Consider the following 25977-nt stretch of genomic DNA (forward strand, 5'->3'; position numbering starts at 1 on the left):
TGTCTTCATTTGGTTGGGTTGTAATAGTTTTGCCCTCCTAGATAGAGGGTGAGCCCTCAGCGGACGAGGATTTTTCACTTTGCTTCCCCTGCATAGACAGTGCGGGCCACAGACCAGACACACAGACATAGGCTACTCTGCCCATCCCAGTGTCACTATTCTATTTCCTCATGTGGGCTCACATAGGCCACTCATTCTCCATTACCGCTGTTAGTTGCTGCTTTCTTCCTCTTAAATATTTATCAGTTGAATATTTTAAAGAATAAAACAGCATGTTTCGCATTTATAAATAATGTTTCAGGGTAATAATTATTTTTATCCAGGCTTTCCTCCAGTTGTTCCTCAAACACATGTTTTGTGAGATCTAAATCATCTCCCAATTTAAATCGTAGGCCCTTGCCCCAAATTATATCTGATCTATAAATTCCTAAAAATAAAATTCTGTACAGATTTGATCCTGATTCTACATAACCTTTGACAAAAGTCTAAAATTCTTTGCCTGAGCATGTTGCTAGAATTTAGAATACCCAGGCACGAAGACTTACCAGTGTTGAGGAACCTGCCTGATTGAGTTATCTAAGTGTAAGGTTTTTGCATCACAGGGAATGTTGATGGCTGAATTTAGATCCTCAGAAAGATAATCATACCCTGATACCATAAACATCTCACAAGGCATACTTATTGTCTTTAAAAGGCCTAGAATTTGGTTACTATCACAAACATCATTATTTTGTATTTATTTTGCCCAAAAATGCAGCATTAGTATCGATACCATAGAAAACAATAATTCATTACTATTGTGCTATCAGAATCTCATATGCCAAATAGCCTGATGTTTTCTAGTGATCAGCAATAGGCGCAAGGTTGCCTTTGTGATTGGCAGCTGTTGTTTCCTCTCCCTCTCTCCCCCAACATTAACCTAAACTAAATTCATTCTTAAAAATAATAAAACAGTGGAATAATAGGACTTGGGATCCTGAGAGAATATGAGATGCCTTGAAACTTCTTGACTATAGCAAGATAAGGTTGTTATTTAAGACCAATTTTTAGGAAACCCTTTCCCATATTACTTGACCCTGTCCGCCCATTCTATCCTCCTCCTCTACCCTGGAGGCCCAGTGAGGCAAAAGGGGAAAATTACTTTCTTTTTCCACACACCTCGATCCCACTTGCTCCCATGCTTCTGGGAGGAAGTGCTGGTGGTGGGTCTAGCCTCTCAGTCAGCCCCCACAGATGCAGTGAAAACCTGGTCCAAAATCGGGATGGTGCTATTGAGGATCCAGACACAGTTCAAAAAGCTTACCTTCAAGTGGGGTAGCCTACTCTTTTGTGCACTGTGTGTTTCACACTGTAGGAGGCAGGAGAATGGGGATATCCTCCTAGGAAGATGTATCAGAATCTCAGCGAAGCAGACCTTTCAAGCTGGCTGTGTGTTCCCACTGCATATTCTGATAGACCCCCCTCCAGGGCGGTTGTCTTCTCATGTTTACCATTGCATTTTGAGAATCACTGCTGCTACTGAAAGATGGGAGAATGTGACCCCTGATGGGATAATGTGACCCCTGTGAATAGTTAGGTGAAGGAAAGGCTGCAGATCACTCAGTCTGTGGTATGTCAGCACATTGCTCCTGTACGTGGACTGCCGCAACACTGAAGACAAGAAATAAATGCAGTAGGACCACACAAATTATGACATCTTTTATATGGGCCTTGAGATTTAGTATTCATGAAACATAGGGATCCTTAGGTCTGAGGCACATTGGGGCCTCTACAACAAGGACTGTTAAGAGAGTTACACATCCTGTCCACATCCAAGAAGACCCCACAGAGTGTGGTGTGGATGGTGGTGCTCAAGGAAAATCCAGCATAGCTCCCATAGCAAGATGGCCCTTGAAAATTAGATGAAGCAGCAGGTAGCAGTGCAAATCCTATTCCTGAAATGGTGGGTAGAAAAGTGAGGAGATCTTGTAAAGAAATCAACATCCTTACAGAGCGAACCGCCAACAAAATTAAAAAGTATGCCCTAAAAAGTATGCCCCAGTGCACATTTATTTTACTGTGAGTCTATTTGGCAATGAAAAAGATTCCAGGAAAAGGGGATGGGGGCAGTCACATGCAATAATTGGCTGAACAAATCCTGTGGCTGGAGACCCTGAGGTATTTCCCGCCTCAGAAGGGACTGACTGAGGAATTGGGATGAGATGAAGCCTGCAGACAGAACAAATGTACAGCACCCCGCAGTGAGGAGCTTGGAAAGGCAGCAAAGCCAGAAACGAAGCAAGGACTGACAGATCCGCCAATATTGAGTTATGAAGGCTACCAGACAAGTCATATCTCTATTTATAGGCAGTCACAATTTTTTCGATCTAAGGAGGTGAATCAGGAATATATTAGAGAGTTGATAAAGCAGATACAGTCTGCTTATGATAAGCTCTGCAAAGAAATTACTACGTATGGAACTCAAGGAAGAACTAATCAATACAGATATGCTAGTATTATGATACATTTGAAAACTTCTTTGTATTTTTAAAGAGTGTTTCAGCCGGGCGCGGTGGCTCAAGCCTGTAATCCCAGCACTTTGGGAGGCCGAGACGGGCGGATCACGAGGTCAGGAGATCAAGACCATCCTGGCTAACACGGTGAAACCCCGTCTCTACTAAAAAATACAAAAAACTAGCCGGGCGAGGTGGCGGGCGTCTGTAGTCCCAGCTACTCGGGAGGCTGAGGCAGGAGAATGGCGTGAACCCGGGAGGCGGAGCTTGCAGTGAGCTGAGATCTGGCCACAGCACTCCAGCCTGGGCGACAGAGCGAGACTCCGTCTGAAAAAAAAAAAAGAGTGTTTCACGTATCATCCCATTTACTTTAGCTTGGTCCCTGATATACAGAAGACAGGTAAGTTTAAGCAGCTTGCTTGGAGTCATACCTCTCAGTGGCTGAGTTTGAGCTTGAACTGCACAGGTCATCTTCCCCTTCCATTGATAACATGCTCTGTGGAAGCTTTGTCGTGGGAATGGCAAGATTGGGAGGACCCACATAATTCCTATTTGTTTTCTAGGTTCTCAGCCATAAATTAGGCTTTATAGATTTTCAACATATTGCATAAAATATTTTTGACAAAAAAATTATTAAGGTTCTGAAAGCAGGTTAATTCTGAGTGCTAAATTGATTTACAGTTTTCTATTTCTACATTTAATTACAATGATAACATGCAGTATAAACAAGGATATAATTTATTCAGGTACAAATAATTGTCACGTTTTGTATTGTTTTCTAGCAAGTTGTTGATATGTATATGTTATGCTTTAAACTTTTTTTGGTGTTCTTGAAATAACTACACATACGTTGATAAGTGTGCATCTTTTTCTTCTGTGAGCTTTTTCACAAAACGTTCTCATTCTATGATGGAATGTCTTCTGGGGCCTTCCTGTGTTCATGAGCCTGAAATTTGCCTTGCACGTTTCCATCCAGGAGCACACACTACGTGCCTCTTTGCTAGATCAAAGGGCAGCCATTGAAATTCCCCAAGTCCCTGGTAGAGTGCTTCTAACCTCTTAGATGGAGAAGCACTGGGACCAAATCTTCCTGGCCACTTTAAATGGGAATGTAAGCAGAAGTGGAACAGTAAAAGAGTCCAGGCAGACATTGCAGAGTGTCCCATGGGGGCAGCCATAGCAGTTTATGACTCCTTGTTACTTCTTCAAATGTGTACAAATCTATCTCTGATTATGCTACTGAATTCTGAACAACAGACCTTCCTTTATCCTAGTTTGGGGAATCTCCTGAGTAGAAGCTAATTGTGCCATAGAATATAGCAGTTTCATAATCTAGAAAAAAAATGCCTGTCGGGGACTGTCAGGAAACCTCAAAACTCATTTTCTGAGCAGCCTGAAAGGGGATCCGAGCCACAGGTTCTAGAGGTGAAAAGTTAATGTTCTGGCTTCTGCTTCTAGCGGTGTCTCCCATTTAGGGGCAACAGGGATGTACTCTAACTCTTTTGTAGCTGCATCTGATCCCATTAGAGATTTTTAAAAATCATCACAATAAAAACATTTCTGTGTCACTCTGTCCTTGATATAGCACTGCCATTTAATTCACACTTATGTTTATTGCAGAGAAAGCAGCAGCTGCCAACATAGATGAAGTACAGAAGTCAGATGTATCCTCTACAGGGCAGGGTGTCATCGACAAGGATGCGCTGGGGCCTATGATGCTTGAGGTAGCACATCTTCATTTTAGTACTGTATTCTAAAATCTTGTTGATCTTCACATTATTACATTTAATTTCAGGTGAATATAATTTAAGGAGAATCCACACTAGTACTAGTACTAGTACTATGTACCTCTTGAGCTTGCTGATATGGCTCTGTGTCTCTACGTATATTTTGGCTCCTGCTGCCAGTAAATGTGTGTTTGAAATTAGCATAGAATCAAATAAACTAGATTACAGTAGACATTGACAAGTTGTAATTGCCAGTTGAGCATTTATTTGGGAAACTATTCACAAGTCCTACTAAATTCTGTGTTGTATTTTAGCTTGAAATGTTCTTAAAATTCTTAAATTTTGTGTATGCCATGTACAAATGCCTATACGTACAGGTTAAAATATGAGGACCAAGGAGGAGCTTTATGCTTCCTACTTATGCTGTTTCAAACTAGCTTATTTATCTCATAAGGAAGAAAAGTGAAATAATAGGCAAAAGGAACTTTGAAGAGAAGCATAAGGTTGGTCTTCACTACCTGTTCTTTATTAAGGAAGCTTTATGATCAGCTAATGTCTAGAATTTGTAAAGTACAGTTTTTCTATTTTATTAACTAGTACTAAAAGCCAAGTGCTTTGCTGTACCTTTTCCAAAATTAAAATTCAAGATGTAGGTTATGGTAAGATGAGAAAAAAAAATGTCAGTGAATTTATAACAAGAAACAGAGGAACCCTGAGACATAAATTATGTCAGTTCTCAGGATAATTTACTCGGCTGATGATATGATGAGGTTGAAAAGACTGCATGGCCAGAAGCTTTGCAGCACTGCCAGTGTAGAATCAGCTAGCTTGCTGCAGCAGCCAACAATTCTGATTTTTAAAACAAAGATAACCAATAGTCCCCCTTATCTCTTTTTTTCAGTTGATGTTTAAAGGGATTTTTAAGAAAATCTAATTCTGTGAAAATCTACCATAAAATTGGGGGCAAGGCAGAAGGGGGCACACAATAAAGACTTCAAGATCGTCTGACCCAGACTTTGTATTTAGAAATGACAAACTTCATTTCCTGGGGCTGAACCTGCTGGCCAAAAGGCTTTAAATGTCCCAGTGTTGGCCCTTGCTTATCTCCTCTTGAATCACTGGCTTGAAAACATTCAGCCTCACCTTCCAGGAGAAAAGCAAAAACACACTTAACCCAATTTTCTATAGTCAACAAGGCAATGGAAGGCCAGAGAGTGCTACTTCTCTCTGGGTTCTTAGAAGCAGATTATGAAAACTGTAACTAGGTGGACCATTTAGAGTTCAAGAAAGTGGATAATTTCCTTTGGAAAAATGTTTGAATTATAAATTAAAAACTGATTTGAAAATTATGTTAACTAAATTATTACAGTTGGGAAATTTCCCTATACCTGTGTTTATTCATCGTATCTTGGGGTAGGGGGAATATTAGAGTGGAAACTCCTGGGAAGACTTTTGAGACTTCTAAATAGAAATGCTGGGAGTAACCGGAGCTGGGACTCAAGCCCTTTGAGTTCATCAATTGTAGAAATCAGACTGCTAGATTTCAGTACACCTGATGTCACAAAATCAAACCAACATTTTTGTCGTTCAAAATAGTCTTCTGAGAATTTAGTACATTGATCAAGAACCTGTGTAGCAGGACTTGAGTGTTAAATGTGTTAGAGAGGTTATTCTTAAATCTGGTGACTTACGGTTTGAATTTAAATTTTTATCCCTGTTTATGTGCAATCACTTGAACAGAGAGAACATGTTCTCATGGAGCTGTTCCTAGGCATAGATGCACACTCATGCTTACATCATAGCATAGTGGTTGCTAGGCAGCACAACCAAATGTCAGCTTTTTTCATCAGAGCATATCATAGTGAGCCTTAAAAAAAACACCGCTTTATGAGATGAAACAATTTCATCTTCCAGTTTTATTATGCCTCAAATCAGTCTTTTTACTGTGGTATAAGCAGTAGGAAGCAACATGTACTTTTAAAAATGAACCATAGGTAATATGATTATGAAAATCCCTGTCAAAGGGTATATCCAAATCAGTGAGCTGAAAAGGGACACTGGGCATATAACTTATCACCTAACCTCCTGAGTGCACATACTTGCACACAGTTCTCAAGGTTAGTACCATGTATTATGAAAGGCTGTTTATTTACACGTAGTCTTGCTTTGTCCTGCATGTGGTTCATACCATTGAGAAAACCTGATAGAATGTGTTAAGAAAAACTTAAAAACCAAATGGGTGAACCTTTCTTTCGTGCCTTATGGTCAGTTCTAATTTGAGAGAGCACTTAGTTTTGTGATTAAAATAGAATTAAAGATGAAATATATTCAAAGATAGCTCATAAAATAGGAGCCTGTTTAATAGTAACTTAAGGATAAAACAAACTAGGGAAAAAGTAAACACTTTAGGCCCCATCCACCAAATTCATTGTTGTATGTGTATATATACATAGGACATTCATCTTAAAAATAGTAATAAACATGCTGGGTATAGTGGCTCATGCCTATAATCCCAGCACTTTGGGATTACAGAGTGGTGGGAGGATCACTTGAGGCCGAGAGTTTGACACCAGCCTGGGCAACACAGTGAGTTCCTTTCTCTACAGAAAATTTAAAAAGCCTGGTGCACTGACTCATGCCTGTAATTTCACCCCTTTATGAGGCTGAGACAAGGAGAATCACTTGGACCCAGGAGTTCAAGACCAACTTGGGCAACATGGGGAGACTCCATCATTACAAAAATAAAAAAATTAGTCAAGTGTGATGGTACATGCCTGTGGTTCCAGCTACTTGGTAGGCTGAGGTGGGAGGATCCCTTGGGCCCAGGAGGTGAAGGCTGCAGTGAGCCGTGATCATGCCACTGCACCCCAGCCTAGGCAACAGAGTGAGACCCTGTCTCAAAAAATAAAAAATATCTGGGTGTGGTGGTGCATACCTGTGGTCCTAGCTACTCAGGAGGCTGAGGTGGGAGGATAGCTTGAGCCCAGGAGTTCAAGGCTGCAGTGAGCTGTGATCGTGCCACTGCACACCAGGCTGGGCGCAGAGCAAGACCTTATCTCCAAATAAGAGAAAATTGTAATAAACATGTATCATAAAGAAACTGAGCAGCCTAAACTGACTAGACCCCATGGCCGTGGTCCCAGGTATGATGAATCAACGTAAAGCTTTCAGTCCTTACCACTCACCTGACCCATAAAAACAGAGCTTTGATAAGCAAGGATCAAAAAAAGAAAAATGTGGTAATGTAACCAGGAGAAACTCACTAAACCCCCTACATTTCCATCACCAAGGTGAACATGATGGGAAATGGATTAGGGGTGAATGAATATTAGAGTAGAGGACTGTACTGAATGGTCATCAAAGCATGAGCTTTGGAATCAGATCCTCCTGGATTCACATTCAAGCTCTACTACCACTGACTAGTTCTGAGACGTTAACCTCTTTGAGCCTCAGTTTCCTCCTCTATAAATAGGCAAAGATAAAACATTCCTTCCAGGAGGTACGTGTAAGGCACAGTGAACATGTCCACATCCACTATTATTATCCCAACTTCCTGAAATGATCCTAGATTTTTTATCTCCTTCCCTCACCTCCATTGGGATGACAACAAAAAGTGAAGCTGTGAACTCATTACCGGAAGCTTGCTACTGTTATTTAGGTAATTTAGGAACCTGCTTCTTAATCTGGAGAACAAGTAACATAGAATAATTTGGCATAATTAGTGCCCTTCTAAGGGCAGGGCAATGCTGAGGTCCCCATGAAGGTGAGTTTGCCACATCAGAGACACTTCGGAGACCCTTTCCCATATATACCAAGTAATAAAGGATTGATGTTTCTTTAAAGGTCTGAAATTATCTGTGTTGTTTTTCATATAATCCGTGACAGCTAGGTGGTAAAATTTGGGAAGGTTTTCCTGGTAATTATCCTTAAACTGGGGAAAAAAATGTTAATGACTCCTTTCTCTCATTGTATAACATGAAAAACTGTAGATAAAAATTACCATGCATTAGGTTGGTGACATAAAAGTTGTTCTTGGCCTGGTGGAGTATGTCAATCTCATTTTGAAAATATAGATGAATGCCTGTACACTTTTACTTCACCGTAATTATCTCCTGATAAATTAATGGAGTTAGTGTTGGTCATTTAGTTTGTGACAAGAAACCCTAATCTAGGCTCTCTCCTACTTAGTAAGATGGAATAATTTCTGTTTCACCAAGAGAAAATGTGTTAATTGTTCCTGAAAACTGGGAGAGAGCTGAGAAAGATCTCTTTTCTATCCATGTGTGAATTGTGTTTCCCTTAAAGGGATCATTCCCTTCTTAACAATTGCTGTGATGTTATGTTGCATCCTAACAGTTTGTACTTTGTCCCCTAGGCCCTTGATGGGTTCTTCTTTGTAGTGAACCTGGAAGGCAACGTTGTGTTTGTGTCAGAGAATGTGACACAGTATCTAAGGTATAACCAAGAAGAGCTGATGAACAAAAGTGTATATAGCATCTTGCATGTTGGGGACCACACGGAATTTGTCAAAAACCTGCTGCCAAAGTCTATAGGTAAATGACTGTCTGCTGGATCTCCCTCCCTACCTCCCCTCACCTCCACTTGCCCCCGCCTCATACACATGCATATTGTCTTGGTTGAAGTGGATCAAATAAAACTATATTATATCAGATGGGGATGAGAGTGACTGGGTAGTTTTTTACAGATGCTTGTGTGTTTAAGCTTAAAAGTCATGGAAAAGGGGGCATCTTCAGATACTGATCTCAAATGAGTGATCATTTTTGATCCTATATTTAAAGTACATGAAAATCATTGCTTCTTAGCCAGAAGGCCAAGAAGTGATGATGATGATGATGATGATTTTGCTTGGCAGTAATTATCTCATGATAAATGAACAGAAATTGATTCAGATTCATGAAAATGATTCAGATGGAAAGTACTTATATGGCAACTATTTTCATTAAGATTGTTGTGGTTTTTTAATTATTTTTTATTTTTGTGGGTACATAGTAGGTGTATGTATTTATGGGGTACATGAGGTGTTTTGATACAGACATGCAGTGTGAAATAATCACATCATGGAGATGGCGTATCCATCCCCTCGAGCGTCTATCCTTTGTGCTATAATGTAGAGATTGTTTTTTAAGGTGATACATTGCCTCACCCTGTTCCATTCTAGCCAACTTTGTTTTGTCCATTTTCTCCATGACCATCTGAAAAGTCAAAGGTCATGAGAAGTTTGAGATTCAATGTATTTTGAGTCCTGCACATGAAGCGTATTATAGGTGTATACACATTCTAGAAATAAAATGTTAAGGAACAAGTGGCAGATGTGGAGAGGTTCAGATGCTACAGCCCAAGCCCTGAATGGGCTCTTCTGTCTCGCAGACTCTCCGGTGGGCCCTGTAGGTGTGATCACCAGATGCTGCTCCCTTAGCCCACTCTCCCTGTCTCGAATTTCCTGACTTCATCTTATTTTGGAGGTGTCGTCCGAGTATACGTGATGATTAAGGACACACTGTGCAGTGGGTGATTCACAGCGTGGGCCCACCTTAGCTGCCGCTCTAGAGTACTGCGGTTCCCACTCACTAAGTGATTCTTTTTTTAATATTCTCAAACTGATGATGCTAAGAACATCTTCACGGATTGAAAGAAATGAAGAATAAGGTCAAATCCTGAGTTGGCAAGTATTTCTGTTCTTAAGATTGTTTATACTAGCTGTTCTTCCTGTTATAAGAAGTAGGAAAAGGTCCTTTTCAAATTTCATTTGGGCTAGCTTTTCCTTTATGTGATAATTCTTTGTTCAAAGTGACTACAACAGTAATGCAAAATGTGTGAATACTTGTGTAGGATTCCTTTATTATATTCTCTAGTAAATTAAAATGGGATTTCTTATTTCAAGTAACTAATATTTTCAGATCTCTTCAGTAGTTTTATGACTTCCTTAAAAGACCTCTACTTATTAATTCACTATTATTAATTCACTTGTCTAAAGAGCTTTTTGCCTTACTTTATATTGTATCCTTTTAACTTTCAACTTATTAATCTGACTTAATAGGAACTCTTTTTCTCTTCAGTTGATTACTCTGTGTAGTCTTTATTTTGTAAATAAGCTTTTTTAAATGCTGATAATGGCTGGGCTCAGTGGCTCACCCCTGTAATCCCAGCACTTTGGGAGGCCTAGGCTGGTGGATCACTTGAGGTCAGGAGTTCGAGACCAGCCTGGCCAACATGCCAAAGCCCTGCCTCCACTAAAAATGCAAAACATTAGCCGGGCGTTGTGGCTCGTGCCTGTAATCCCAGCTTCTCCAGAGGCTGAGGCACGAGAATCCCTTGAGCCCAGGATGTGGAGATTGCAGTGAGCCAAGATCACACCACTGCACTCCAGCCTTGGTGACAGAGACTCTGTTTCAAAAAAATAATAATAATAAAATAAAATGCTGATGCTGAAATGAACTTTCCAAATGTCTGCAAAGATATACAAAGCTAGTTATGGGTTTTTCTGTAATTTTAAGATAATTTCTTACAGCTAACTTTTTCCTTTCTAGAGTTTGTTTCCTTTCTCATTCTACAGCCCAGTGGCCATGGGTTCTTTGGGTTCACTGGGCCATTCATGGGCCATTGGGTTCGCTATAACACCTACATGTCCTTCTCCATTTTCTCTATCTGGTTACTGGAAAATATATTAGTTTTCTTATGACTCACCCTTTTTTTGATCCCCTGTTCTATTGTCCTGCTGTCCCCAGTATTTTTAGATAAAGCATAAGGAATAATATAGAAAAGAACACCAAAATAAGAATTAGGATTGGTTCTGATTCCAACTTTTCTAGTAGTTGAACATGTCTTTGGGCATCAGATTTTTTATGTGTCAAATGAAGAAGTTAACCTGGTAAAATCCATAAACACCCTTTAATTCTCAAAATCGGTCATTGTTTTATTTCTTTCATTGTTATCTCTAATGCATTTCAAAAATAATTGATGTCTTTCCTCTCTTTCATTGTCTCTTTCTTAAAGTAAATATATACTTTTTTTAGTTTTAATACTCAGATGTCTGAAGTAGTTAACTTGAAAAGAAATGACATTAGCACTGTATTTTCAAGGATTTTTCAGTCTTATTGAAGAAATATACGTGAAACAATTTAAAAAGACTACAACTGAACAACTCAGGAAAAACAAAGTTATAAACTATATGCTAAAATTTCTGTAAAATTTGAGAAAAGAAAAATCTGCCCGAGGAGGCAGTATGGGGGAGTAGATAGTAAAGTATTGATTGTAGAGGACCTCAGCCTTAGAGCATGAGTACCTGTGGAGAGAGAAACTGAGGCAACCTGATGTGTTAGATAGAGTGGCAGCAGGAGCAAGGACATCCATGCGGCCCTGGTATGGTGGAGCATGGGTAGGCTTGTGCAGGGGTGTGGAAGATCCCGTTAGATGGATGCAGTGGAGCTGGTTAGTGAGAGTCTGTGTTAATGGACTTCATCCTCCAGACTACATCAATTCTAAATCCTCTGAAAGAATTTAATGTGCACTACATTTGGTGCCACTCACAGAGTTTTGAGCAGGGGTAACTTATCTAAAATTGGAATGCAAGTAGATTGAACTAAATTTCCAAGAAATCAGTTAGGAAGATGCAAAAGTAGAAAACTATAGTATTCTAGTAACAATCCAGGACTGGACTTGAAAGGAAGGAGTCAGGGTAAAGAAGTGGTGTAGAAGATGTTTTGAAAATCCCAAGATTCCACATGCATCCCAGAATTTGAAGTATAATAAAATTTTTTAAAATGTGGGGAAAAAAACAGAAAATCCCAGGATATTCCCAAGTCGTAAAAATGTTAAAAGATTTTTCCTCCTCTAGATTATGAAAGTATTTAGAAAAGTATAAAAGTATTATGTAAAGATGAAATAATCATATTTTTCCTACATCATTTTAATAATTCAGAGGCAATGAATCTGATGTTTGTTTCTCTGTAAAACTGGGTTGCTTTTGCCTTGCTCAGTGAATGGGGGATCTTGGTCTGGCGAACCTCCGAGGCGGAACAGCCATACCTTCAATTGTCGGATGCTGGTAAAACCTTTACCTGATTCAGAAGAGGAGGGTCATGATAACCAGGAAGCTCATCAGAAATATGAAACTATGCAGTGCTTCGCTGTCTCTCAACCAAAGTCCATCAAAGAAGAAGGAGAAGGTGGGACAGAACCCCTAGGGTGTTTTATATGTCTGTGTATTTATTCCTGTGCTACTTCCTTCACACTTTAATTAGTGGTCACCTGAAGGAAAGTGAGGAGGCAATATCTTTGTTCTTTTCAATTTTACTATTTTGTGATGGAAATGTTTAAGTCTCCAGAACAGCACTGTCCAACAGAATTACCTGCGATGGTGGAAGTGACATATCTTTAGCGTCTAGTGTGGCAGCCACTAGCCACATGTGGCTGGTGAGCACTTGAAATGTCAGTAGTGCAACTAGGGGGCTGAATTTTTTATTTTATTAAATTTGCATTTGAATAGCCACATGTGGCTAGTGGCTGCTCTACTAGTGTGACTGTATTAGTGATCACACTTTTGGGGGATCCTAGGCTCTTTGAACATCTAGTGCAAGCTGTATGCCACAGCCCTAGAAAAATGCTCAGTTGTCCTGGCACGGTGACTCAACGCCTGTAATCCCAGCACTTTGGGAGACTGAGGCAGGTGGATCACAAGGTCAGGAGATCGAGACCATCCTGGCCAACATGGTGAAACCTTGTCTCTACTAAAAGTACAAAAAGTAGCCTGGTGGCTGGCATGTGCCTGTAGTCCCAACTACTCAGGAGGCTGAGGCAGGAGAATCGCTTAAACCTGAGAGGTGGAGGTTGCAGTGAGCCAAGATCGCGCCATTGCACTCCAGCCTGGGCGACAGAGTAAGACTCCATCTCAAAAAAGAAAAATGCACACAGTAAAAACAGCGTTTTACTTTCAAGGGGTTGATGGAATCCATGTAGCCTATCCATGGATGCTGGGCCCAGAATGTGATATAATAGACTGGTACTAAAGAGAGGATAGAGACAGGAGCGGGGAATGGAGTGGGTTTTAGACTATAAGTTTATTAGGCTGTTCGCCATAAAGATATGCTGATGTAGTGTCCACCTCCTGAGCCCACCAGGCAAACTGTCCACACAGCTGAGTGTCACTCTAATACAAGGCAGTGTTGAAGAGTGCATTGTGCGTGGGGAGCAGAAGGGAAAGAGCTGAGGACCACTTGTGGCTGAAAACATCCTGGGCTATATAGACAGGCCAACTCCTAATTCAGCTGCTCCCAGCTCTGGCTAGGACTTTGGACAGAATCCTTGGCCTTTCTGAGTATCAGTTTATTATCAAGTGAAGTCACCAATACCAGTATCAGAATGTAATAAGGTTTAAATGAATATGCTGAACTGTGGTTCGCGTTGAATGCTAGTTATTTAATGCTTATTTTAAAATTTAAATTTTATTGAGAAGGAAATATTAGAGCTGTTAAAGATAATAAATATATAGTATTTCAAAATTAAGTATTTTGCCTAGGTAAGGAACGTCACATGATTTTATTCTGTTTTATGCAACAGAGTAAGTGCTGCTAATTTATCCATCTGTGATAATATTCCCGAGGCAGTATAAAAAGGAATAGCTGAGCTAATTTATTACTTTGTGCTTTATAAACATTTTTTGTACATTTAAAAGTACGTTCTATGTGTTAACACAGTATAGCATAAGCACAGGGTTTCTGAGCCATGGCATGCTCAGATTCTAATCCTGGCTTTGCCAAAGGTTTGTGTGACATTGGACAAATTACTTAAACTTTGTGCTTTGATCTTCTTGTCTGTAAAATGGAAATGATGCTACTACATGTGTCATAGAGCTGTTAAGAGGATTAACTGAGTTAATAACTCATACAGTAGCTAGAAAGGTGTTTATCTCACAGTGCCCAAAAATTTAGTTGTTATTTTGTTGAGGACTATAATTGCATTTTAATTTTGTGATACCAACGATTGCTGGATATTTCAGTCTTGTTGAAGAAATAATACATGAAATAATTTTAAAAGACTACAACAGAGCAATTCAGGAACAGCCAAGTTACAAACTATATACTAAAATTTCTGTAAAAGTTGAGAAAGAAAAATCTGTCCAAGGAGGCACTGTGGGGTCCGAGAGTAGTTAAGTACTGATTGTAGAGGACCTCTGCCTTACAGCATGAATACCTGTGGAGGGAGAAATTGAGGCAGCCTGATATTTTAGATAGGGTAGCAGCAGGAGCAAATATAGATAATAAACTCTGTCAAATTCAGGAAATTCTCAAATTTAGAGGTAAACAATCATAAATCAGTGACATGAGACATGAAGGGATTACTTAAGTTTTTTAACAACAGCATTTGTCCAGTGTTTTTTAAATTGAAAGGGCTGTGCAGTGTGCTCTGCATGTTACAAAGATGAATAAAACTTTTCCCTTTCCTCCAGAAGTGAACCCTGATGCATAAAACAGTTGAAGCAAGGTGAGGAATAAGTGATTAGAACTGGCTGTGTGAGAAACTGTCCACAGCCAAGATTCTGAACTATAATGCAGCTGTTCTGGTGCACGCTGCATTTTCTAGGTATTGTGGGAGTCGTTCTCTGAATCTGTGTCTAGACCCAGTTTATATTCTTTGCTTTAAATTGCATATTGCCATTGTAGTATTTACTTAATTTGGCATAAGGTGTACCTAGTTTTCCTGAGCCCTAAAACTCAACAAGCAAACCCTTGATAAAGCAAGAGTATCAGATTTTAGTTTCATCATTTTTGTACTTCATTATATATTAACCTAGTTTTCTATCAGCCATTTAAAAAGAAAGGATTTCGTTTTTTTTTCTACTGCTGGAGAGAGTGTTTCAGATTTTTCAGGCTTTTGTGTAGTGGATGTATTTCTATCACATGTATCGTGGGGCCTAGGCAGTTTATCCTCTGCTCCCCAGTTCTCCTTACACAGCCACCCTCTGTCTCCCTTACCCACCTACCACTTTCATGGAGAGAATAAAACCAGTAAGAAGCTCAGGTACATAATGTTTCGTCACTCTCTCCCTTACTGCTTTTTTTTATGATGGGCTGTGCTGTCATAAATACACTTGGGTTTGTTTGAATCACTAGGAAAGCCCCATATGATAAATGTAAACATGTGTGATTTAAGATTTGCAGTCCTGCTTGATTTGTGTGGCAAGAAGAGTTCCCATGAAGGAAAGACCAGTTCTTCCCTCATCAGAAAGTTTTACTACTCGCCAGGATCTCCAAGGTAAATTTCCTTTCCAAAGAAGACCAAAGGAATCATTTTAGAATACTTACATATTTGAGAATGCAAGGACTGTATTTAGAAGACTGTAAGGATGCTAGTACTAGCAATTGCTGCTGCAGTAGAAATGTCAAGGAGTTGGAAGACCAGAGAGAGAGATGCTGGCTGTCACTGTATACCCTTTTGGTCCATGTACTTGTGTTACCTAGTTTAAATAAATACATTTAGATCTTGTTAAAATGTAATTATTTCTGGCTGGGTGTGGTGGCTTACGCCTGTAACCCCAACACTTTGGGAGGCTGAGGCAGGAGGATCACTTGAGGTCAGGAGTTCAAAGCCAGCCTGGCCAATGTGGCAAAACATCTGTATTAAAAATACAAAAATTAGCCAAATGTGGTGCACGCCTGTAATCCCAGCTACTTGGGCGTCTGATGCACAAGAGTCGTTTGAACCCAGGAGGTAGAGTTTGCAGTGAGCTGAGATTGCACCACTGCACTCCAGCCTGGACGATAGAGTGAGACTCTTGTCTCAGAAAAATATATATATATATATTTATTTCCATAAAGAATAGATCAGCATGTAGGTATAATGGCTGCTGTTACTTAATAGGCAAGATCACTTCTCTGGATACCAGCACCATGAGAGCAGCCATGAAACCAGGCTGGGAGGACCTGGTAAGAAGGTGCATTCAGAAGTTCCATGCGCAGCATGAAGGAGAATCTGTGTCCTATGCCAAGAGGCATCATCATGAAGGTAGGTATCTCTAAATGATTTTTCTTAAATTGTTGCTTCCTGTGGGAGCTTTCTCTCAGTAATTCCTGGAGTTCACCTTGGGAACAGAGCTGGTGACCGTTCTCGTGAGCTGTCTCGTCTGGCGTACATGTTGCCTTCTGAAGGAAAATTTTAACAGAAGAACCTGTTGGACAGAAGAGTGACAAAAGTAGAACAGGAGATGATAGTGTCACAGACGCAGACAAAAGGAGGAAGAAAGAGGTCATTTTCTTTGATCCAGGAGCTTCTAGATGCATAACAAAATTATAAGTACCATCTAATTAAGAGAAATATTAACGATTCAGTTAGAATCTGAATATAAGAATAAGTGGAATTTTGGAGAGTGAGTGAATCCCTGGTGGAGGTAATGGTGGGGACCCCAAGCCCTTCTTCAAGGTGGTAACCAGCAAAGACTATCCAGGTATTTCTAGAGGGCCCAAAAGTTGACACAACTTGTCTCAGCTCACTGACTTAAGCAGTAGGACAGCTGGCACTGAGCCCAAGACTTCAGTAATAACAGCAGCCCTTATTGAGTACCTGGTCTTTGTGTGGCATTGTCCCTTTTGCCTCCTCTCACTGGCCCTCACAGCAAGCCTGTGACGTGGACGTCACATCTGTCACTCTGGACAAGGGGACAAGGAGGTTGAGGCAGGTGAAATGACTGACTCTCTAGCATTCAGTATCAGTGCAGGACATCTGTCTGAGCCCATTTTGGTCACTGTCATGCTGCTTCCAAAGGTCTTTCCAAAGAATCACTTTTTCTCAAGTGCATTTTTGTTTTCTGTTAAAGAGGAATGAACCAAAAAAAAACCTCCCTTTTGCTTTAGTATGTGCTAATTTGGGGAGCAAGACTGTCCTTCTCTCTGTGTCCCAGCAGTGCGGTTGGCCAGGGCTCCACATGCACTGTCAGCTGGGCCATACTGCACGGGAGGGACTTGTGCAGTGCAGTGCAGGTTGTAACTCAGCTTCAACAGTTGTCTGCATCCTTGCAGAAAAAATTTGTAACTAGTTATTGAAAATAGAGTTTGAGGCCGGGCGCGGTGGCTCAAGCCTGTAATCCCAGCACTTTGGGAGGCCGAGGCGGGCGGATCACGAGGTCAGGAGATCGAGACCATCCTGGCTAACACAATGAAACCCCGTCTCCACTAAAAAAATACAAAAAAATTAGCCGGGCATGGTGGCGGCGCCTGTAGTCCCAGCTACTCAGGAGGCTGAGGCAGGAGAATGGCGGGAACCCGGGAGGCGGAGCTTGCAGTGAGCCGAGATCGCGCCACTGCACTCCAGCATGGGCGACAGAGCGAGACTCCGCCTCAAAAAAAAAAAAAAAGAAAAAGAAAATAGAGTTTGAGTTTGTCATCATCTACCTAATGTGCATCTGGCACTTTACCAATAGTGTTGGTATGTTTAAACTTTATGCTTTTTAGATCACTTATAAAAAAGCAAAAATCATAATAAATGACATGTCTCTACCATGCCCTTATTTTTTCCTTGTCTTATTTATTCTTTTCATCCTATTCATCCTATTTTTTAGAAATAAGTGCATAATCCAACAACTTGTGTCTTCCAGCATTTTTCTTTAAGTTGGAAAGAATACAAGGAAATAAAGATGCTACATTGACAGAAATCAATATTTAACCTACCATTTCATTACATCCGGTTTAAAATAAAAAGAATAGTAATAACAAAAACCAAGAAACTGGCATAAGCAAACATGTTCGGCATCCTTGGGTCCTGAGTTTAATTCTTTGACAACCTGATTCCTTACAAAACGATTTACACAGATGCACCAGACACTGCGCTAGATTTAAACAGATGGGACCCACTAGAAGGAAACCCCATATAGACATTTCAAACTTTTGAAATAGGTAAGATCAGGGATGATCAGTTGCATTGAACAGAAATCTGCAAAGCGTTGTTTAAATGGAGGCACTTCCTAAATGTGTTCAGGTGAGTGCTTACACATACCTACTTTTCTGAGTCGTTGGAGGTAGACCAAGTTTAAATGAAAATCTTTAGGGATCACAGCCAAGGTCAGTTAAAATTCTGAAATTATAAGCCATTGGAAATATAAGTCTTACTATAAAAAATTACATTTACGTCATCTTTTAGAAACATTATGCAAAGCAAGATACTCACATGTTCAGTAATTCATTTTCAGTACTGCCATTTCAGACTAACATTGTGCAACAATTGATGGCAGAAAGTGAAACCTAAATGTAGTATCTAACTGAAACTGCAGAGAGAAGTCATTAGACAAATTGCTTAGAGTGAAATTTTACCAAGAAATTAGAATCCACATTATATGTCAGTCTCTCTCTCCCTCCCTCCCTCCCTCCCTCCCTCCCTCCCTCCCTCCCTCCCTCCCTCCCTCTCTCTCTCTCTCTCTCTCTCTCTCTCTCTCTCTCTCTCTCTCTCTCTCTCTCTCGGCAGTTTTGTGGCATGGTGAATACGCATGGTTGCTTTAGGGGTAACTATTCAGCCCACAAAATGTGTGCTGAGGATTATGTGGTAGCAACATAGTAGCCTTGTTAAAATGGTTTAAGAGGAACTAAAATTATATGTCTTTTTTTAAAACTGAATTGAAATGTTCTTTTTTAATAGGTGGTATAAGACAGTTATAAAACATAGTAGCTTTAAAAGATAAATCTCAATTATTTTAAGAGAAATTGTCTTAACCTGGTTGATTTGTGTTGTATTTTGTTATTGTCTTGAAAATGGAAACACCTGACACCTTATCTAAAAGTTAAACCAATTCCAATGTCGCTAAGATTTGCACTTTTATTGTTTCAGTTTTGTTTAGCCTTTTTTTCTCTGAATAGATTATTCTGATTGTTTATCTTTTACTTCCTGTTGTCCTAACCACGAAAATAATACTTCTTGCACAGTGAGAAACAGGATTGGGGGAGAGTAGTGTGTGAGATGATGGATTGAACAGTACGTAACTTCGAGATGTATATTCAGAGAACATATTTAATGTCATAAATTTTATTTTAATATTTGTATTAGTTTTACAAGGAAATTAAAGTCAAATTGTATACCTAAGAGATACCCTGTTTATATATTGTATTGTTTTCTACCATTTTAAGCAAATCATTGTAAAGCTTGTTTGAACTGATAAATGGTTTACACTGTTTTGCCATAATAATAAAGATTTTAAGAACACAGTTTGAGGGTCCAGGCTCTTACTCCTTTTCATAAGAAAAACAGATAATTGAGGTTATTGGTATTTTGAGTGAAAAGTAAATGTGCTTTTAAAACGTTGTATTTTAATCTCATAAAGATTACTTATAACTCTTTAACATGCTGGTGGGAAACTATTATGAAACTTAATGAAGTTGATTACTCTTATTATGTCTTGTCCTCCCCGACCTCTCAGTTTTTTTTTTCTAAACATGCCTTCTGTTTCTTTGCTTGCCTGCAGTACTGAGACAAGGATTGGCATTCAGTCAAATCTATCGTTTTTCCTTGTCTGATGGCACTCTTGTTGCTGCACAAACGAAGAGCAAACTCATCCGTTCTCAGACTACTAATGAACCTCAACTTGTAATATCTTTACATATGCTTCACAGGTAATCCTAGTTCTAAGAAGTCATTTTTCATTTCCAAGTTAAGAGGAGATATTACAAAAGCAGCAAATCATTTTAGAGCTTTGAGGATTTGTTAGACATTTCTTCTCATCAATCCCAGTAATGTAAAATATAAAATTAAATTGTTATTAGCTGTTGGCTAAATGACAATTCATAATACAATTGGCCCTCTGTATCTGTGGGTTCTGCATCCCAGGATTCAACCAACCACAGATGGAAAATATTTGGGGGGGAAAAATATATATATATATAATATTATGCTGTATTATTTTATTTGTATTATAACTGTATTTACACTGTATTAGGTATTATACGAAATTATTTCTAGAAATGATTTAAAGTATTTAGGAGGATGTGTGTAGGTTATATGCAAAAATTATGCCATTTTATATCAGGGACTTGAGCATCCATGGATTTTAGTATCTGTGGTGTGGGGGCAGGGTGGAGGCTAGAACCAGTCCCCCATGTAACCAAAGAACAACTGTACTGGCAAAGTAGGACTCTACTTTGAATTTTAGCCTTAACACTAGTGAATTGTAAAACCCAGCTGGAAGAACACAAGGCTAGCACTAACTTTGCTCAGACATAATTTCCCATTACATTGAAAAAGGGAAATTTATTGATCAGCTCCCAGTAGCAACAAATGCAGGGCAGGAATATTGATGTCAGTAGTATGATTTCTGCTCCTGTGTGTTTAAATGTAGAACTTTTTTTTTTTTTTTTTTTTTGTGAGGCAGAGTCTTGCTCTGTCTCCCAGACTGGAGTGCACTGGCGCGATCTCAGCCTCTGCAACCTCTGCCTCTTGGGTTCAGGCGATTCTTGTGCCTCAGCCTCCTGAGTAGCTGTGATTACAGGCGTGTTCCAGCCTTGAGTGATCCTTCCACCTTGGCCTCCCAAATCACTGGGATTACAGGTGTGGGCCACCACACCCAGCCTAAATCTAGAACTTTCTTTTTTTTTTTTTTTTTTTTTTTTTTTTGAGACGGAGTCTCGCTGTGTCTCCCAGGCTGGAGTGCAGTGGCGTGATCTCGGCTCACTGCAAGCTCCGCCTCCTGGGTTCACGCCATTCTCCCGCCTCAGCCTCCCAAGTAGCTGAGACTACAGGCGCCCGCCACCACGCCCGGCTAGTTTTTTGTATTTTTAGTAGAGATGGGGTTTCACCATGTTAGCCAGGATAGTCTCGATCTCCTGACCTCGTGATCCACCCGCCTCGGCCTCCCAAAGTGCTGGGATTACAGGCTTGAGCCACCGCGCCCGGCCTAGAACTTTCTATGTATATATTTACAAATAATATTTTAAATTTTTGTTCTCAGGTTCAAATTAACTTCTCAACATTAGACCTTAAATTGAAGGGTAATAAACATTTTCATAAAAAAGTGAAGATAAAGAAATTGAATGTTGATTTTTAAATAAATGTCATAAACCCTATTATCTTAGAGCACATATTTAGGAAAATGATTAAATTTCATTAGTTATCTAAATGTTTATGCTTATGCCGTGGAAAACTTTATGAGGTCCTATCAGTAAATATATAACATTGCTCTGGCTGACCCATTTTATCACATTTCTCAATTTACTGTCTATTTAGGAGTAAAAAAATCAGGCAACTCTGCCAACTGTTAATAAATGTAACCTCAAGCTGAAACAGTTTGAAAGTGATTACAGATGTGGTGAATTTCACCCACCTAACCAAAAGCTGATGTTTGACAATTTGTGAAACCTGTTTTATTTGGATTTGTGAACAGATTTGGTAACTCAAAAGTGACTGCCAAGGCTGTAAATTAAAGTTCATAGAACTTGCAAAATCATCTTGCTCAGAAAGGCTGCTTTTAGTCATTAGTAAGGAGATGGAATGGAGTTATCCAGAAGTAGAGTAATAAGATCACAAACTAAAGTCACTCTGAACTTCCCTTCCCAAGCTGTTGGCTCTGAGGTCTCGCTCTGACTTGGAGGGATGTGGGGTGAGGAGGTGAGTGGAAATCTGTTAAACAAGGTGATCTAACTCTAAACAGTTTTAGTAACTATTAGTTCTAGAACTGGCAGAGTTTCTCTTAACAGTTAGGGGCAAGTTGTTTTCCCCTAAGTGTGTTTATCTTGAGCCAAGCAGTAAATATCAGAGCTCTGGGCTTACAGATGTGTCTACTGTTAGGAATTATAATCTCTGGAAGAAAAACCGAAGACAGCTCTACTCATTTCTTTAAGACAGTACAAGCTCTCAGCTACTCATGAGAAAGATGTATTATGTAATTGGAACCCTGTTAATGTCTTGTCTAGTAAATGCAATTTCAATACAGTAGTAGTCAAATTTAAACACACCCCCTCTGTAAAACCAGACATCTTAATGAGTTGGCTGAAAAACATTCCTCTTGGTCCAACACTGTACATGTTCTGTCTTGTCCATAATTGCAGATGATTTCAACAAAGTATTATCTATCCTTAAAATATAGCCTGTTCTTTTAAAGCGAAGAGGCCATTTCATTTTTAAAAATTAATAACAATTTGCTAAGTTATTTTTCTTTTTATCTTACATTTCTTTCTTTTCTCATTATACAGAGAGCAGAATGTGTGTGTGATGAATCCGGATCTGACTGGACAAACGATGGGGAAGCCATTGAATCCAATTAGCTCTAGCAGCCCTGCCCATCAGGCCCTGTGCAGTGGGAACCCAGGTCAGGACATGACCCTCAGTAGCAATATAAATTTTCCCATAAATGGCCCAAAGGAACAAATGGGCATGCCCATGGGCAGGTTTGGTGGTTCTGGGGGAATGAACCATGTGTCAGGCATGCAACCAACCACTCCTCAGGGTAGTAACTATGCACTCAAAATGAACAGCCCCTCACAAAGCAGCCCTGGCATGAATCCAGGACAGCCCACCTCCATGCTTTCACCAAGGCATCGCATGAGCCCTGGAGTGGCTGGCAGCCCTCGAATCCCACCCAGTCAGTTTTCCCCTGCAGGAAGCTTGCATTCCCCTGTGGGAGTTTGCAGCAGCACAGGAAATAGCCATAGTTATACCAACAGCTCCCTCAATGCACTTCAGGCCCTCAGCGAGGGGCATGGGGTCTCATTAGGGTCATCGCTGGCTTCACCAGACCTAAAAATGGGCAATTTGCAAAACTCCCCAGTTAATATGAATCCTCCCCCACTCAGCAAGATGGGAAGCTTGGACTCAAAAGACTGTTTTGGACTTTATGGGGAGCCCTCTGAAGGTACAACTGGACAAGCAGAGAGCAGCTGCCATCCTGGAGAGCAAAAGGAAACAAATGACCCCAACCTGCCCCCGACCGTGAGCGGCGAGAGAGCCGACGGGCAGAGCAGACTGCATGACAGCAAAGGGCAGACCAAACTCCTGCAGCTGCTGACCACCAAATCTGATCAGATGGAGCCCTCGCCCTTAGCCAGCTCTTTGTCGGACACAAACAAAGACTCCACAGGTAGCTTGCCTGGTTCTGGGTCAACACATGGAACCTCGCTCAAGGAGAAGCATAAAATTTTGCACAGACTGTTGCAGGACAGCAGTTCCCCTGTGGACTTGGCCAAGTTAACAGCAGAAGCCACAGGCAAAGACCTGAGCCAGGAGTCCAGCAGCACAGCTCCTGGATCAGAAGTGACTATTAAACAGGAACCGGTGAGCCCCAAGAAGAAAGAGAATGCACTACTTCGCTATTTGCTAGATAAAGATGATACTAAAGATATTGGTTTACCAGAAATAACCCCCAAACTTGAGCGTCTGGACAGTAAGACAGATCCTGCCAGTAACACAAAATTAATAGCAATGAAAACTGAGAAGGAGGAGATGAGCTTTGAGCCTGGTGACCAGGTAAGTTTTATCATGTCTTCTCGCAGGTGTACTAATCTGTATCCATCAAGGATTTTCTCCATAGGGGCATTTTGAAGTCTCAGGTGATTGGATAAAAATAAGCTTTCTCCTTTGTTCTTCTTACCTTGAAACTCTCACTGAAGCTGTGTGTTTCAACTGCTCTCCTAGCAAAGAGTGAAATTGTTATAGAACATGGGTGGGCAGGCCTTTTTTTGTAAGGACCAAATGGTGAGTATTTTAGGCTTTGCAGGCCATATAGTCTCTGTCAAAACCATTCAACTCCACCATTGTAGTGCAAAAGCAGCCACAGACACTGTGTAAACAAACTTGAATATGACTTTGCTCCGATAAAGCATTGCTTATAGACACTGAAATTTGAATTTCATGCAATTATCATGTGTCACAAAATATTAAAAAGTTTTTTCAACCATTAAAAAATGTAAATTCATTCTTAGCTCATACAAAAACAGGATTTAGCCCACAGGCTGGTGGTAGTTTGCTAGCCTATGTTATAGATGCTGCCTGAATTGGAGATAATCACTTCCTTGAAACTGGGCTTTGTCAGAACAGACTTAATTGAATTATTTCTTATTTACCTTTCTCTCTTTATAAGATCAGAGTTTAACTGGTTTTGAAACCCAATGAAGGTCATTATACTTCTCTTTATTCTTAACTAAACTTCTGATTAATGCAAAAGAATTTCTTAGACCACTGGTATAAAAAATATTTAAGAGGGAAAGGGATAGTAGAAAGGAGAGAGAAAGGTTGAATTGACATTAGTACATCTGAGCCATGTTATGTAAATTCAAAACTAGAATAATAGGCTACATTATGTGCTCTTCTTGTCTGAAAAATAAATTCCCTGAAAAAAATCCAAGATACCTTAAGTGATATTCAAAATAATTCTTATTTATACTTGACAAATTAGAATTGTATATATTTATGGTATACAACATGTTGTTTTGGAATACGTATCCTGGAGTGGCTAGCTCAAGCTAATTAACAAATACATTACTTCACACACTTTTTGGAGTACAAACACTTAAAATCTATTAGTGATTTTCAGGCATGTAATACATCATTACTAACTGTAGCCACAGTGTTGTACAGTAGATCTCTTGAACTTATTCTTCCTGACTAACTGAAATTTGTATCCTTTGATCAACATCTCCTCAACCTTCCACCCCAAATCATTCTTGATAATCCTCTAAGGAGATAATGACATCACAGAGAAAAAGTAAGCTATTATTTTTCTTTATTAAAAAACAAAAACAGACTGGGTGAAGTGGCTCATGCCTCTAATCCCAACACTTTGGGAGGCCAAGGTGGAGGACTGCTTGAGGACAGGAGTTCAAGACTAGCTTGGGCAGCATGATGAAACCCCATCTCTAGAAAACATGAAAAATTAGCTAGGTGTGGTGGCATGCACCTATAGTCTCAGCTACTCAGGAGACTGAGGCTGCTTGAGCCCAGGAGTTGGAGGCTACAGTGAGCTATGATTGCACCACTGCACTCCAGCCTAGGCAATAGATTGAGACCCTGTCTCAAGAAATAAAAACCCATTTAAAGAAAACATGGGTTATTAACAGCCACAGTGACTTGGCATGAGACATTTCCTGGGGAATCAATGATCCAAGACTTCACCCTAGCCATCACTTTCCTGTAGTCCCTGAATATGCCCTGTACTTCTTATCTGTTCTTGAGTCGGTCGTGATTGGTTAAAAAGTGAAGAAGCCAAGAGGCCTTCCTTCTTTAAATGGCTCAAATTTGTCCTTGAAATTTGTTTTGCAAGAGGATATTTCATTTGTCAGTGTCTTCAATGGATGGAGAGAGGAAAAGTACACCCCTTGCTGTACCCTCGAGCTCTGCTGAGTCGGTAGAGCTAACCCAGAGGCAGGTCGGGGGTTGAGAGCCATCGTCAGGGATGCCGAGGCCACACTTGCTCTTTTAGCTGGGCTCCATCTAGGCTTCTAAGCACTTGGCTTCCTTATTTCTTTCACTTTGATGTCTTGACAGCTGCTACCATTCCTAAAGGTCAGATATAATTTTTCAAACCTTCATGTCCTTCACAAGGGAGGCAGAGCCAAATTACATAAACATCTTGGGTGATTAATCCTTAAACTTAAATGTTAGTGCAGGGTTCTATTAGCAAGCTATTCCATAACGCTGTAAAATCATCAAATGGGGAAACCGGTGTCTCAGCAGAAAATTAATAGCAATGTCTTGAATAAAGTGAAATGTAAAACCATATCAACACCTGTAAGTGTTTTAATCTTTTGAGGTTTACTAGATTAGGATCTACACAGCTA

At 40.0% G+C, this 25977-nt stretch overlaps 1 protein-coding gene across 5 annotated transcripts in view; it reads left to right on the top strand.

Moving 5' to 3' along the window:
* Positions 1–25977, top strand: part of LOC105483602 (nuclear receptor coactivator 2) — a 303158-nt gene that overhangs the window by 232103 nt on the left and 45078 nt on the right. For all 5 annotated transcript variants that reach the window (XM_011744559.3, XM_011744557.3, XM_011744567.3 and 2 more), the window contains exons 5-11: positions 4113–4216; positions 8595–8772; positions 12217–12405; positions 15389–15490; positions 16097–16240; positions 19680–19827; positions 22399–23668. In XM_011744559.3, coding sequence (XP_011742861.1) covers positions 4113–4216; positions 8595–8772; positions 12217–12405; positions 15389–15490; positions 16097–16240; positions 19680–19827; positions 22399–23668 — 2135 coding nt within the window. The remainder of the gene's footprint in view (positions 1–4112; positions 4217–8594; positions 8773–12216; positions 12406–15388; positions 15491–16096; positions 16241–19679; positions 19828–22398; positions 23669–25977) is intronic.

This window comes from Macaca nemestrina, chromosome 8 (assembly GCF_043159975.1).
Source record: "Macaca nemestrina isolate mMacNem1 chromosome 8, mMacNem.hap1, whole genome shotgun sequence".
NCBI lineage: Eukaryota > Metazoa > Chordata > Mammalia > Primates > Cercopithecidae > Macaca > Macaca nemestrina.